Raw genomic sequence first — 15,602 nt, forward strand, 5'->3', positions numbered from 1 at the left:
TATATATATATATATATATATATATATAAAAATCTGTATTTAATCTACATGTCATATAACCCTTATTAAACTGAAGAGAAAGGTTAAAGGGGAAATGAGGGTGAGAGGGAGAGCAAGTGCCAGGTCACTCTTGTATTGGGAAGAGAGTCAGGCTGCATAGCACACAATATATGGGAAGTACATCTCCAGAAAGTCGATGAGTTACCTTCTGTGATAGAAGATAAATAGGTCACAGTGATGGAAAGTAGCCTCCTAGAAGCTACTGCTATACAGGCGGGAGTTACATGGTGTTGTAAATGTATCTTAAGATGGAGATAGTTAACACTGAACAATTGGGTGTGACAGTTATTGATGGGGTTGTTTTTCAGAACTGTTAAGTTTAGTTTCATCCTGGCTGTACATTCAAATGTCCTAAGGCGCATTTTAGGAAGTACCTGTGCCAGATTCCACCCCACACAAACCAATGTGGTATCTAAAAGAAGGATGTGAGCACCAATACCAAAGAAAGCCCTTGAATAATTTGGATGTTTAATATAAGCTTAAACCTCTAGACTAGTGAAAACAGATATAGAGGCCGAGTTATTGACCAACCTACCACTTCGGAAGCTTGTACTATATATGCCAGTATACTGTATACCAGGCAGTGTGGCTAGGCATTACACACATATATCATTGGATCTTCACATCTTAAAAACTTTGAGTAAGGCCAGCTACTATACATTTCCTTACCTTGAACATTCCTAACAGTTGATACAACTTTTGCTTCATGAAAGCGACCAGAACTGACTTGAAAATGACTAGAATTACAGAAGAAGTCAAACATCAAAATATTGGTTATTTTATCACCAACTAGTTAGCAAAGTGCTAGCTAAAATGACCAGTGCTATTTTGCCCATGCAAATGCATATTTTTGCTGATTTGCTACTTATATTGTAGTTTTCTTTAAGTACTCTGTGAATGTTATTAATTAAAATACTTAATAATATACAAGGACATATAGTTTAAAAAAAGTCAGAACAGCAACTCGATGAACCTGAAAACTCTCCTTCGTCTGAACCTTTGAGCTCTTGAGTTAAGTGCACACTCATCACTTGCTCATCCCGTTCATTTCCTTCAGCTGCTTCTCTGTATCAACAGGCTCTACACCTATAAATTCAACTAATTGAAGATCACAGTGTTTTAATTACATCTGTACTAAACATACATAGACTTTATTCCTTGTCATTCCCCCAAACAATACCATATCACAACTTTGTATATAAATATTTATATTTTATTGGTTATTGTAAGTAGCCTTGAGGTTATTTATAGTATTTGGAAAAAGAATATAAATCTAGATAATTTTATATGGAAGACTATGGGGTCATTGAGTTAATTCCCTTCTGGGTTATACCAGAAAACATCATAATCCCTGGCTTTCTGAAGTATATCTATAAGATAAACTCAGGAATGATGGGGAGTTGAAAGGGGCTGGGCCCATCTACTCATAAATGGGGAGTTTAGGCAACCTCTTTCTTGGTGCTTACCTGACATGAAAAGCAGAAGACAAGGAGAGTCATCATTTCTGGGAGCCAGCCAGGTAGAAGAAATAGAGACTAAATCCCAGGAGACATTGCAGACCAGAGATAAAGAGAGACATTGTATTTTGAGTTAGATGGGAAGTGACATTGGAGTTTAAGCAAGAATATGCTGTAATCTGATCTATACTCTTAGTGAGACCACTCATTTTTATGGCAAGAATAGCTTGGGGGCCAGTTGGGAACAGACGAGAAAGACTACTTAAATGAGTCTGCTGCAGAAATCAAGGTGTGACCTGCTGGCAGCTTGGTATGCTGGGGTTAGTTTCACAGGTTAGAGATACATTTTGAGAAAAGACTTGCTAACAAAGATGAAGAGGGAAAGAGTGGGGGGCTGTGTTTATGAGTTGGTTTTGTGTAGAACAATTCAGTAGATATTGAACTACTGATTAGAGAATTGCAGAAAAGGGATAGGGTAAGGGCTGTGGATGGCAGGAGTTCTACAAAGATTCTATTTGGGAATGTTGCTTAGACGTATCTAATAATAGGTAATCACACATAAGTATTCAGAAAACATTTAGGGCTGGAGCCATTTAGGAGTGAGCCTGTAAATTGGGCATTGTAAATCTTACAGTTGAGTGAACTCATCTTAGGAAGGAGAAAAACAAAGAAAATAGGGCAGGAGGCAGTTATTGAGCACATCCCCATATAAAGGCAGGAGAGCATAGAAGGTTTAAGAAAGGCCCTGAGGAAGGGAAGTGACCAGGAGACTGTCCCCACAGGACTGCATGAGAACACTGTCGTGGGAATGTGGAGTTAGTCTATAAATCGTCACACAGAATAGACAAAGAAAACTATTGTTCTGTATATTCTACTTCATTCTTATTCAAAAATAAGTCCAATTGCATCTTATATTTGTTTATTTACAAAGTTGAAAGGCTGCCTTATGACAACATTAATGCTAAATTAGTTCTCATATGTGACACATCCTATTAAATCTGACAGCACTTTTTAAAAGACACACTAAGAAGTCACATTACTGAAAAGACAATTCCCAGATTTATGGGCAGACATTTTTTATTCTAGCCTTAAGTATTTTTAGTGTGTAGAAGGAAGACTTACCAAATGGGCTGAGAAAGGAAAATTCAGGAGTAAACTGACTAAAACTCACCTAAAATCTATTTTATAAAGTATGAAACTGCCAATAAAATAATTTTAAGTCCTTTTGGTTTATCATAATCCCATAGATTTGTGTAGCAAGTAGGTTATTGACCTGGACATTCTAGGAATTGTAGTTAAGGGTAGGAAATATTACACTTGGGAAAAAGCCCTCTAACAGATACATAAGGAACCTTTAGTTTGTGACTTAGTTTTATTGGTTTGAGGGGATTTCAAGGACCTTGAACAAATAGTTCTTCAGGAAAGCTGGCATATACAAGAACTAAACTTGCTTATCAAAAAAGAAATAAAAGACAAGAAAATCAAAATTAATAGTAATTGTACAGATGCTTTCTGCTACTTGCTGAGAGCTTTTAACTTGCCACTAGGGTCCTGTTTGTTTTCTGTTTAAATAGAAGTGACTAGGTATTTTTCACTGTGATTCAGCAGCACTGGACGTGGCTGAGTAGGTGAAAGGCCTTGCTCTGCAAGCCTGGAGATTTGAGTTGGTCCTCAGAATGCATACAAAGGTAGAAGGAGAGAACTGACTCCACAAAGCTGTCCTTCATATAAGTATTGTAGCATGTATTAGCTTATAAAATTAAATACCTACAAAAATCAAATATTAAGGTAAACATATGTGAAAGAACATTAGGACTTTTGTCTTCTGAGACTAGCCTCCTTCATTTAATATTTTCCAGTTCCATCTATTTTCCTACAAATTTCATTTTTCTTAACAACTGAGTAAAATCCTACTATGCTCTCAGGTGCATGTCCGCACCACATTTCACTATCCATTCTTTAAAGAAGGTAAACAGCTAGACTATCTTCATTTCCTTGCTACAGTGAGTAGGGTAAGAGTAAAGTAAAGACAGGGTGTCTCTGAGGTAGAATGGAGGATCCTTCGGGTATATTGCCAGGAGGATCATAAAAAAGCTTTATGGGCATATGTAGCAGAGGATGGCCTTGTCTGGCATCAGTAGGAGAAGAGGCCCTTGGTTCTGTGAAGGCTCAGTGTCCCAGTGTAGAGGAATGCCAGGGTGGGGAGGTGGAAGTGGGTGGGTGGGTAGGGGAGCACCTTCATAGAAGCAGGGGGAAGGGGCATAGGATAGAGGGTTTCCAGAGGGGAAACTGGGAAAAGGGATAACATTTGAAATGTAAATAAAATATCCAAGAAAAGGGAAAAAAAAAAGCTTTATGTAGCCTGTTTTATATAGCCAACAAAAATGTTCATGCTTTCTTCATACCCTGTTCCAGGTGGCCAATCTGAACCCTAAGGACCTCTCCTATACTTTAAAAGATTATGTATTCAAGGAGCTCCAGCGAGACTGGCCAGGTTACAGTGAAACAGACAGACAGACATTGGATTCGGTGCTCTCTAGGTAAGTTTCCATTTTGTCTTTAAAAATGGTACAAATAAGTAATATTCTGGTCAGTGTTGTTTTACTGTTGAGGTGGAAACAAGAAGCAGGGATAGCTTTGTGTTATGTGTATTTCAGAGTCCTCTGTATTACTTGGACAATGTGTTTCCTTTACAGAAAACTAAATCCATCTCAGAATGCTGGCACTAGCCGGTCAGAGTCTCCCATGTGTTCCAGCAAAGATGCTGCCTCATCTCCTCAGGTATGCAGTAAGCTATGAAGTCACAGCCTGCCATGCAGCTCAGTGCACTCCCTCTCCGATTGTGAGGGAGGGAAACTGCACAGAGCACCTGCCTTAGAATCATCTCAGTGTGACATCTCAAACGGTTTTTGTGTCCTGGCTGCTTTAGGCCAATCCTGGCAGAAGCCTCTCTATTAACACAGTACCTCCTCTCTGTGTACCCTACTCTGAAGAACTAGGGGAAAGCAGACAGATGTGTGGAGAACACAAGCAAGAGACTAGCTATGAGTCAAAGTGCTAGAAACCAACTGTGGGGAAGGCAGTGGGAGAAAGGGAGCAGGCCCATCTATGGAGACTTTGTTTTAATGCCTTCAACAATGAAGCTGCTCCTATGCTGCTCGAAGTCCACATGGGCGCTAAAGTGAGAACAGAATGAACTAATGGGTTAACTGTTATATTCTTTTAAGTCCAGATACAAAATATGTAACTGTAGCTTGTATGTTTATGCTTTTCAACTATTCATTTTCCTTTTTAACTTACATAATGTTATTGTGATAATATATCAAGGTTTTTAAAGTATGTCTACCTCATTTAAAGTGAGCCAGTTATGAAAACTCAATTTACAACATTGTGAACATATATATACAGTGAAAAACTAAAATGGCATTTTAGCAATTATCATTAGCTGAGTCTAAAGGATGGGCTAATTATAGGCTGGTTAAACTGATAAGTGACTACAAACATGTTCACAACTGGAACATTTCTAGTCACTTAGCCTTCCCAGTGCTCACAAAGTTAGATGGTGTAGACCGCTTTCTCCTTTCGCCTGCTAAACTAGGCCACCTGCAGCCAATCTAGAGGCTGCTTGCTTCTGCTTAGCTAAGGGCTAGAAGAAGATCACACTAGGGGAAAGCCCTCTAACAGATACGTGAGGGACCTTTAGCTTGCGATTTACTTTATTGCTTTGAGAGGACTTGCCTTGGCTGGTCTAATGTACATAAGTCAGAAGAGTCTCTGGGGTTTAGGGAGCCTGCAAGATCGAAAAACACTATTTGGCACTGTTCCTCTATTCTACTTTTGACAGAGGAACTAAAATTGGATTTCCATTTGGTTTGGGAGTTCTTAGAAGTGTGTGTGTGTGTGTGTGTGTGTGTGTGTGTGTGTGTGTGTGTGTGTGTGTGTGTTGTGTTGTTGGTTGTGGTTTCATTTTGACTGAGCTTTCGAGTCTGCTATGATGAGTAAGCTGCTTAGCTGTCAAACCTTATCCTTTTCTTCCCAACCCCTCAGAAACGACCTTTGGATTCAGATTTCATTGATCCTTTAATGAACAAAAAAGCTCGAATATCTCACCTGACAAACAGAGTCCCACCAACATTAAATGGCCATTTGAATTCCACCAGTGAAAAATCTTGTGCAGGCCTCCTACCGCCCCCTGCAGCTGCTGCCATCCCCAGCCCCTCACCACTGCCTTCAACCCACCTGCCTGTCTCCAATCCTCCCCAGACTGTAAATTCCAACTCCAATTCCCCTAGCACTCCAGAAGGCCTGGGGACTCAAGACCTACCTGTTGACAGTTTTAGTCAAAATGGTAGCATCTTTGAGGACCAGCAAGACAAATATACCTCAAGGACTTGTCTGGAAACATTACCCCCTAGCTCAGCTCTGCTAAATTGTCCAAAGCCCATGGAAGAGGAGCATCCAGTGTCTCACAAAAAGTCCAAAAAGAAGTCTAAAAAACACAAGGAAAAGGACCAAATAAAGAAACATAACATTGAGACCGCGGAAGAAAAGGAGGAAGACCTTCAGAGAGAAGAAACTGCCAAGCTGAGTAACACCAGTCCAAATCCCAATGAAGGTATTTTATATTTGTTTAAATGGGAAAAGAAAAAAAAAAAAGCCTGCTTTCTTTCTGTGTTAAATGAGGTGGAAGAACATGCTACTATGAGTTGTAGATGATGCTGTCTAGAATAAAGATTTTTAAGCAAATGACTTATTTAACTAACTTTAATATTGTGCTTTTGTAGCACATTTTTTTTCACCTTGTAGTGTAGTGTAGTGTAGTTTTATCACTTTAGTCTTTCTTTAGCTAAGTATTAAACATGACTTTTATATGCATATTTATACTGGCATTGTAAAGTGACCTTGCCATTCTCCAAAGACTCCCCTTTGCTATTCTTTTCCTTCTCTGTCATACTGTATAACATTCCTATAACAGGTACATGCCATTTTTTTAATTGACTTAAACAGATACACAGTAGGCAATAGAAATATCTATTCCTTTCTTTCTGAGACACAAGAGGCATCCCTGCTATAATTTAAGATTAGCACAGAAAGACCGTCAAGCTCTTTGTAAAAATTCTTTGGTCATTTGCAATAAAAGTAATTTCCTGACTATTTTTATGTTGGTAGAGATAAGGGTAGTTTTGTTAGGAAACTGACATCATTTGTTCCTTGCTCCTTACACTGACCATCTGAAGTCCTGAGGTTTAGCTGACCATTTCTGCCAGAGGGAAGACACTATTTTCCCCTAGTCATTATTTTCCCCTAATAAAGTTTGCAGAAGAGGAGCTCCAGTGAGATACAGTGGACCTGGATTGGATGTATTGCATGGCAACGCATATCCTGTAAATCAGCATAACATTAAAGAATGGTCAAAGTATAAGTTATTTTCCCCACCTACACTACTCTTCGGACTTAAATATGTCAAGTCAGGATAAGCCATAAAGTAAAACTTCATGTTTAGAGTTAATAAGCTAGATTCCTGTTACCTCTGTTTTCTACACGCCTACCGTCACTGGTGACTCAAGAAGATGGGTTCCAGTGTGCTGAGACTTCCCAGAGAAACTTGTGTGTTCTCTGGAGTAGAGACCTAACTAAACCTGTGTCTTTTTTTTTTTTTTTTTTTTTTTTGTGATAGGAAAACTTATTAGAACCAAGTGTGATCTTCACAAGTGGAGGGCAGATCCAAACCCATGTCCTCTGTATCTGGTAGAACTGGTTTGGTATTTAGGGCAAAGACCAAGGGTTCTATACTTGATGCTCTTCCTTGAACACTCTTGTGGCCACAGCTGAGTCAAATTTATATAGGTGAACAATAAGCCAAATAGTTTATTTAGTATATTTTACCTTTCAAAAGACTGATAAATTGTCAAATATTCACATTTACTTTGTAGTAAACATATGTTTTGCCAGCAAATTAGAGTTAGAATTATTAAGGATGCCTTGAATTAAAATTTAAAAAAAGGAAAAAAACTTAATAAATTGTCTAAACATAGCCCCTGGAAGCTGTGATATTGAGAATTTACCCACTGTTAACAATGTGGCTACAGCATTTTTTATTGTTTACCCTTAAATCATCTGTCTAGTGCTATGAGAGCCACAGGTTTGAGGGGTATGCATACACTTTCATTAATGCCTTGAGAACCAATGAAGAAACATCCTACTCAGTACCATTACCTGGCTAAAGTGTGACAGCAAAAACAGTGCCACCCAAACAGCCTGCTTCCTGGCTTTTTTGTTTCCTTTTTGCCTTGTTTGAATCCCAGGAAAAGTAGATGCTGATTTCAAAATTGTATCTCCCCTTTGTCTGGCTGCATCTGCCACCACAGTCTTGGAATTGCCAAGTAGCAGATGCTACAAGTGTTGATGAAAGAATAGAAGACTGACCTTGGGTTAAGATGGAATTCCTTTATTGTGCAGACTCTGCAGTAGCCAGGGGTGTTTTAAATGCCTGGTGTCAGCTCTGCTGGCCCTGGGTGCAGGCCTCCATTGTTTGTGCTCCATTGTAGCCCTTGCTTATTGAGGTGGAAGAAAAGAATTTGAGGAAAAGTGTTCCAGATGTTTCTAATGTATTTTAAACTTAGAGGCATTTGATAACCATACTGGTTGATGAATGCTCTGATTTTTTTTTCCCCTTCATAGGAGTTAAAGAAGGGTGCACGGTCTCCACGGAGCCTTCTTCAGCACTTGAACTCCCAGATTATTTGATGTAAGTTTTCTGTCTTCTAATGGAGAGAGAGCTGTTTAATTTTAGAAAGTTCGCAAGTTATTTTCCCATAATTTGCAAAGCAAAAAAGCAGAAAATTCCAGAAATAGAGTCTTGGAGCCACCTCTGCAATTGAAAGGCTGCCACTGAGCCTGCTGTCCCAGATCCACGGTCTGCAGGAGCAGCTTGTGCCTCCCCTGTGCAGGGCAGTGCTCATTGGCTTTTCAGTACAGAGAAGCTTGTCCTTTGTTCCAGGGCCAGGGTGAACATCTAAGTCTTCGAAGCTGACAGTCCATCCATGCACAGCCCCTAGAGGGGCCCAGAGTGCTCACGGGGCCTGAACCTCTGCACTGAACAAGGCAGAGAGGCAGAGGTTCGTTTTTATGTAAATAAAGGGCTTTCTCTCAAATTAATTTTAAGAGGAAAGAATAGTAAATTTGGCTCATTTCCCTTTAGTACCAGGTATGAGTTTTTCTTGTGACAACAAGTTGCTAAATGCCGAGCTGGGAATATTTTTGTAACTGCTTATCACAGAAATTATAACTTGGACGTATAATTCTAGCCTTTTCATACAATAAAGGCTTCTGTAAGAAGAAAATAGTGAAGTTGCAAGTGCCTGGAAAAGTGGAGCATGGAAAAGCTAGAAGCTCTGATAGAAGAAGGCTTTCAAAAATGAAACAAATTTGCGAGGAATAGCTACAACCTAGAGCATGAAGTTATAACCTGAGCTGTCTGAGCCTTTTTATTTCCTGTTAGTGCCATCTCATAGTGGGCCAAGTTAGGCTCTACTTTAACCTTTGATGGTTGCAGAGGAGGGAACATTTCAGAGTTACTAAGCCATGCTTCTACTTAATCCCAGTGTGACAGCTACAGCTAGTGGAGAATGAGAAAGCAGGATGATGGGAGCACACCTCTCAGCTCACAGGAGCCTGAGGAGCCACTGGGTAGTGTGAGCAGCCTCCAGACTCCAGCGCTAGGCGTCTCACCCTCCACTCACCTCCCTCTCCTTAGATGTGTGAAAGCTGAGCCCAGGAGCAGACCGTCAGGGTGCCACCTGCAGCCTCCTATGATAAGTTTTACATCTTTTCATGAACAGTGATATGTATAAAATAGTACATCCTAAAATTTCTGCCATGGATTCAAAGGTGTTGCCATGTTTGCCAATTTAAGGAGTGTTTTAAGTTAGTCCTGATGTGTTAATGGCGTCTTTCAGCAGGAGGGGATCACTAGATCAGTAAGAAGTGTTGATCTTCTGCCTCAGGGAACCTTGTGTGTTTGTCATGTTCCTAAGGCTCTCGTTTTATATTTAATTTACTTAAATAAAAACGACTGTACCAACCAGTAGAGCTATTTTCTAAAACTAAGAAGAACATTTCCAAAACTCAGAACTTAACTTACCTCATAAGAAAACCAAAAGGACACTCTATGATGAGTCTTTGAATAATTCTCATTTAACCACAAAAATTTTTGTATACTAAGTGGTATACAAAGTATTGTGGTTGGGGGGCATCTCATTTTTGTGTGCTTTTATTCTATTACCTCATTAAAAACCAACTGCAAAGTCCTAAGAATTTGTTAAAAATAGTTTTTCTTAAAATATCTGAATCAAACTGCAACACAGTTGTTGGCCTACTTGGTCTTTTTCCTTAACAAGTTAAAAAAAATAAAATAAAATACCAAAGCTCAGATTCTTAGAAAGTGTGATAAATACTGTACACAATGAATTAAACCAGAGTATCAAGACTGCCTTAGTCTTTACTTGTATATGCTTATTCCCAGGGACCTCCATCCCCCTTGGGGCTCCCTCTGATGTGTGGAGGAGTGCTCCCTGTGGCTGGCAGGGCTCCTTTTGCAGCTGAGACCAGCTGGGTAACTTAAATCAGCACACTGCCACTGTCTCAGTTACACTTGGAAAACCCAACCTCCACACTGTCGAACTCAGCAGAAATGAGGATACTAATGAAGACGCTCAGTTTGCACACCGGTCACTTTTCCCACTTCCCCACTTTCTCAGCAAGGCATTTGTGGTAAAGCAATTTAGATAAAACTGGCATGATTATATAAAACCATCTGGAAAGGCCCAAGTTCCAAATAAGGACCAAATGTGGCCAAGTGTGCACCTTAGGATGCATTCTACAGCTTCTGCCCCCCACCCACCCACCCAGCTGCCTGATGTCAGTTTTAACCCAAAATAATCAAGAAAATTAGACCTCCAATGGCAGTAAAACAAAACAAAAAGGAAGGCTGACTGTGAACTAATGATACTGCTTGTTTTACTATTAAAATGACCTTTTAACTGATTTACTTACTGCTAAGTCACTTGGCATATTAGAAAGATGGCACATGTACATGTGCATACACACAAATATATGCAAGCACTCACAAATACACATACAAAAATAAATACTTCTTTAACCAAAAGTGGGGGAAGGATATAAACTAGAGAAACTTTGATGGGGGGCCTTACTCTAGGTCTTTTTTTCTTTTTTTTAATTTGTCTGGTTTGAAGTATCAGGAAGGAACAGAGAGCAAACCAGAAGGCCCTTGCTGAAGAGTTCTGCTTGTCACAAAGGAGTGGGTCTCGGGACAGCTTTGACTTCAGTCCTTAGTGACTATGGCATTCCCCTGGACAATGTGACCTAGCAAGCACTTCTCTCTCCATATGACTTGTAACAGATGGTTTGGTCTCTTCCACTGTGTGATAGTAAATTATCTGAAATAGAGAAAGGCTCTGGAACAAGTCTGTATAAACATTCTTTTCTTTTTATGTGGTTCATTTTGAATTCCATTGCCACTGAATCTCACATTCGCCATAGACACATCTTTTTCTTTTTCTTTTTTTTTTGTTTTGTTTTTTTGTGGGGTTTTTTTCTTTTTTTTCTTTTTTGTTTTGTTTTGTTTTTTTTTCGAGGCAGGGTTTCTCTGTGTAGCCTTGGCTATCCGGGAATTCACTCTGTAGACCAGGCTGGCCTTGAACTCAGAAATCCACCTGCCTCCGCCTCCCAAGTGCTGGGATTAAAGGCGTGTGCCACCACTGCCCAGCACTCTTAAGACACTCTTAAGGCCTTCTGTCTGGAAGGTCATTTCACCTGGAAGGTACTGTGAAAAAGTGGCCTGGCAACAAAGCAGAGGCAGAGTGACATGCAATTACTGGAGGCATATGCAAGAAAGCAATATCTTTAAGTATTTAGCTTAAATCTCAGCCTCATGCCACCAGACTTAATCTTTCTTTCTCTCCTTTATCCTGTTTTCCTCTTTTCTTATTAGAAAATATATTGCTATTGTCTCTTATGAGCAACGACAGAATTACAAGGATGACTTCAATGCTGAGTATGATGAATACAGAGCTTTGCATGCAAGGATGGAGACTGTAGCCAGGAGATTTATTAAACTGGATGCACAACGAAAACGCCTTTCTCCGGGTTCAAAAGAGTACCAGGTAAAAGGGCGTGTTCCCAAATGAGCTGAGTTTGAGTTCCTCACCTTCCCTAGTAGCCATCCTACCAGCCTTAGAGCAAACTGTCTAACAGGCTAGGCTCTCCAATGCTTCAGGAAACAAAAGTGCTTGAAATAGTTCTTAAATACTGGGGAAATGTGGTCTGCTATAATATACAATGTGCTGTGAAACATACAAACCAGAGCTAAGTACTGTTTAGTGGGCACTTACTGCATTTGTAAGAGATGCCTTTGTGTTACATTCTAGTAACTTAAACCATTTCTCTGTTTTAGAAGGCTTAATAGTAAAAGTTATTGAATAATTAAAATATAATATTATGCCTTTTAAGGATATTATCAAACTGTCCATATTATTTTGTACTTTTTTTTTCGCTAATACAGCTTCGGGGAAAATTTTTTCATCAACCCAGAAAGCACTTAACGCTCTTTTTATTGTCCTTTTGTAGGGCCTACGGGGCATTCTTATAATGTAGATTGTCTTGCTGGACAGAGCTACTAGCTGTCTGTCTGTCTGCATCATAGCTGGGGTGATAGACCTACAGAATATGTAGAATTGCTGAGTCAAGTTTACATTTTCTATTTTGATAATTGCTGCCAAATAGTCCTCCATAAAAATGTCCCAAGTTGTATCTCCTCGTCAGTATTTCCTACACCTTCCAGGTGCTTGTTAGATAGTCCCAACTCTTCTTCTTGTTAGATATAGCACCAAACTTTTCTTATTTGTAATTTATAATTTTACAGAATATTCATGAAGAAGTCTTACAAGAATATCAGAAGATCAAGCAGGTGGGTATCAACCCTTTGCCTTTCTGGCCTATAGTGAGAAGCAGTGAAGATTCTGTGACCTAATGCCTCACTATTTTCTTTGTCTACAGTCCAGTCCCAATTACCATGAAGAAAAATACAGATGCGAGTATCTTCATAACAAGCTGGCTCACATCAAAAGACTAATAGGTGAATTTGACCAACAGCAAGCAGAGTCATGGCACTAGAGCTCTGCTTGGACCAGAAGATGTGAATAAACTGAAGCTTATTTATTTAAAATTCCAGATGAGTTGCTCTAGATTCTAAAAGATGAAACTTTGCTTGTTGGAAGTTTCAGTATTAGTAAACTTGAGTTACTTTTTCTCCTCTCCATTTTACTTTGCTTCCCTGAAAATTGAAGCTGCTTTTTTTCTGGTCCTCTCCCCAGCCCCCACCCTGAACTTGTTTGTTAATAGAAATAATTTTTTAGAAATTGGGAATCCACTGTCTATACTCCAAATCAATTTTCCTCGATAACTTGTCTTTGTCATTAGAGATGATTTCTTTTTTTTTTTTAAATATCGGGGATGCAAAGTCCACACTTAAAAGAATTGTGTGTGTTTAAAACAAGACAAAACAGTAATGTGCAAGGTGAAAAGCTTTTGGATAAACATAAGCCTATTTTCTGACCTTTCTTAATGCAAACTCTTTGCCTTAAATGGTAGAATATTTAGACATTTGCACAAAGTACAAAAAAATCAAAACATTGTTTTTGGAGGGTTGAAAAAGAAAGTTGTGTGAGTGTGTGTAGTTTTCTATACACATACATATACATACATGCATGCATACACACATATATACATGCATACATACTTACATACATACATACATACATACATACATACATACATACATACGGGTTGTCTGGCTCTAGAGTGTTAAGTCTGCCCTAAAAGTTAAACCCCCATTGCAATGGCTGCCTTAAGGTGTTTGCTAGTTGTGTACATCATGTGGTTAATCAGTAGCTACACTGCTTCCCAGTGATAACAGCCCCGCCCGGGAAGCACACTGTGGCCTACCAGCATCAGAACGTGTGTGTTCTGCTTGTTTGTCTGCAGAGCTGCTGTGGATGTGAGCTGCGTGAAGGTTAAGAAGCTGCTACTCTCAGTAGGCCGGACACTCAGGTTAAAGAGCTGACGAGTGTTGCAGTAGCTTGTTGCTGTGTGTTTGTTTGGTTTTTGTTTGTTTCTGTCAAATTGCTACTTCTATTGTGGAAGATAAAAGCATTTCCATTTCAACAGTGTGCCAGCTTTATTAATGTTGGGCAAAAAAATGATATGTTATGAAAATGAAACAGATCTTATAGTTTTGGGGCAAAGTGACAAAAATAAATGTGTAGGTAACCTATTTATATACTGCTATAAAGTATTTTTTGAAGAAAGATATACAAAGAAGCTATTACCTACATCAGATGTATATTTAAATTTTTTTTTCATCCTGGATACCAGGAATATAAAAAAGAGTAGATATATTTAACCATAACATACTGTGATTCATCAAATAGCACAAACTTTCATTTCATGGAGTTTATCTGTTAATGTTGATTTAAACTATCACTTGTCTTATCATGTGGGAACATAAGTTATGTGGTCAAAATATAAGGATTTTGAACTAAAGTTGATTCAGGTTGTCTTGTATCGTCGTTTCAAAGTGCTGCCAGTTGAAAAGGGAAGCGTTATGTTTACAAATCTGTTTTGAAATGTTTGCCAAAATTTTGGTAGTATCTTTAATAAAGATGTTTGTCTTCAGCATCCAAAAAAAAGTGAATAATTTTGTCGTGTATCACTGTAAACTAGAAAATATTAGTATTGAGGCCTTGTGGCACAATATGTTAATTAATTTCCTTGTGGAGTTTTTCCTGAAATGTTAACTGGAAAAGCTAGATAATGGATCCGAAGCACAGAGGCAGCCAACCACTGAGACCAAGATTCCTCTGACACTACAACTCTGGTATCACTGCACATAGTCCATCTCTGAGTAGCACAGGCCTTCTAGAGACTTCCATTTCAGCTTTGAGATCCCTGGTGCTCTTTTACCTTGATTGCTACAGTCATTATTAAGTAGAAGTTTATCTCAAACTTCAAGTTTAAAAAGAAGAAAAGAAGCTTAGTTATGGATAAATTTGGGCCTCACTTTATCATAGTAAAATCGCCTGACATAATGACTGGACACTCTATACTCTGAAGTATTAGCCCTTCAGTGGGATGGTTGCTGTTCTTTGCTATGGGCAATGTTTCTCAAAAGTGATGATCCTGATTGGCTTGCTTGCATTACCCACACTACAATCTCTTGGGAGAGCCCAGGTACCCACATTTTCACAAGGTGCCTGCAGTGACAGTTGCAAGCTAATATATAATTGGTTTAGGTGTAGCTCTTAATTTTAAGTCCCTTAATCTTGAAACCTTGAATGTATAGACTCCAGCTTTATCAGATACCCAGTTTGGATTAGGCATGAGACCACTCCAGCTGAATCTGCACTTGCATATCTAATCATTTTCTGAGGAAACAAGGCAGAAAAAAAGTAAAGGCATCCCTTGAGCTCTGGCATTGAAAACCTGCAACAGCTGGTGCCAGCCGAGATTCTGGTTAAGTTTATAAGGATTCTCAAAGATAAATGGAGGGTCCCAAAGTCGTCATTGTGTCAGCAACTCTTCTTAAAGCTATACCTCCTCATTGGTTAGGGGTGGAAGTTTCATTACGTAAAGCTTTTGAGAATTCAGTGAAAACTAGCCACCTAAATTAGGTAATTTGAATATCTGTGCTGTGCAGATAATGTCCATGGAATCGCTGCTTTTCATATGAGAGTAATTCCATTTTGACTGACTGCAAAGGGGCAAGGCAGAGGTAGGCTTGAGGTTTCGAGGCGGAGTATTGGGGTTTATTGAGTGCTAGGCGTATGCATACCTGCTCTTCTGGTTTTACTCTTCAGAGACTGCACTGGGAGGAGAGCAGTGGCTACAGGTGGCTCTGATACTTTATGATTGCCTAATTTCAACTTCTGCCTGACTGATTCAACTGACCCACCAGGCTGGTTTTTCCTTCTGTGATTAGGTAATTAGTACAACCTGGGAACTTACAAG

The 15,602-nt window shown here is 39.2% G+C and overlaps 1 protein-coding gene across 6 annotated transcripts in view; it reads left to right on the forward strand.

Moving 5' to 3' along the window:
* Ell2 (elongation factor for RNA polymerase II 2) overlaps positions 1 to 14,268 on the forward strand; it is a 63,252-nt gene extending 48,984 nt beyond the window's left edge. For all 6 annotated transcript variants that reach the window (XM_031360518.1, XM_031360514.1, XM_031360513.1 and 3 more), the window contains 7 exons: positions 3,933 to 4,057; positions 4,214 to 4,298; positions 5,565 to 6,132; positions 8,199 to 8,265; positions 11,530 to 11,701; positions 12,460 to 12,504; positions 12,594 to 14,268. In XM_031360518.1, the coding sequence (XP_031216378.1) occupies positions 3,933 to 4,057; positions 4,214 to 4,298; positions 5,565 to 6,132; positions 8,199 to 8,265; positions 11,530 to 11,701; positions 12,460 to 12,504; positions 12,594 to 12,710 (1,179 nt within the window). In that variant the 3' untranslated portion in view covers positions 12,711 to 14,268. The remainder of the gene's footprint in view (positions 1 to 3,932; positions 4,058 to 4,213; positions 4,299 to 5,564; positions 6,133 to 8,198; positions 8,266 to 11,529; positions 11,702 to 12,459; positions 12,505 to 12,593) is intronic.
* Positions 14,269 to 15,602: the final 1,334 nt, after the last annotated feature.

Source organism: Mastomys coucha, unplaced genomic scaffold (assembly GCF_008632895.1).
Source record: "Mastomys coucha isolate ucsf_1 unplaced genomic scaffold, UCSF_Mcou_1 pScaffold8, whole genome shotgun sequence".
Classification (NCBI taxonomy): domain Eukaryota; kingdom Metazoa; phylum Chordata; class Mammalia; order Rodentia; family Muridae; genus Mastomys; species Mastomys coucha.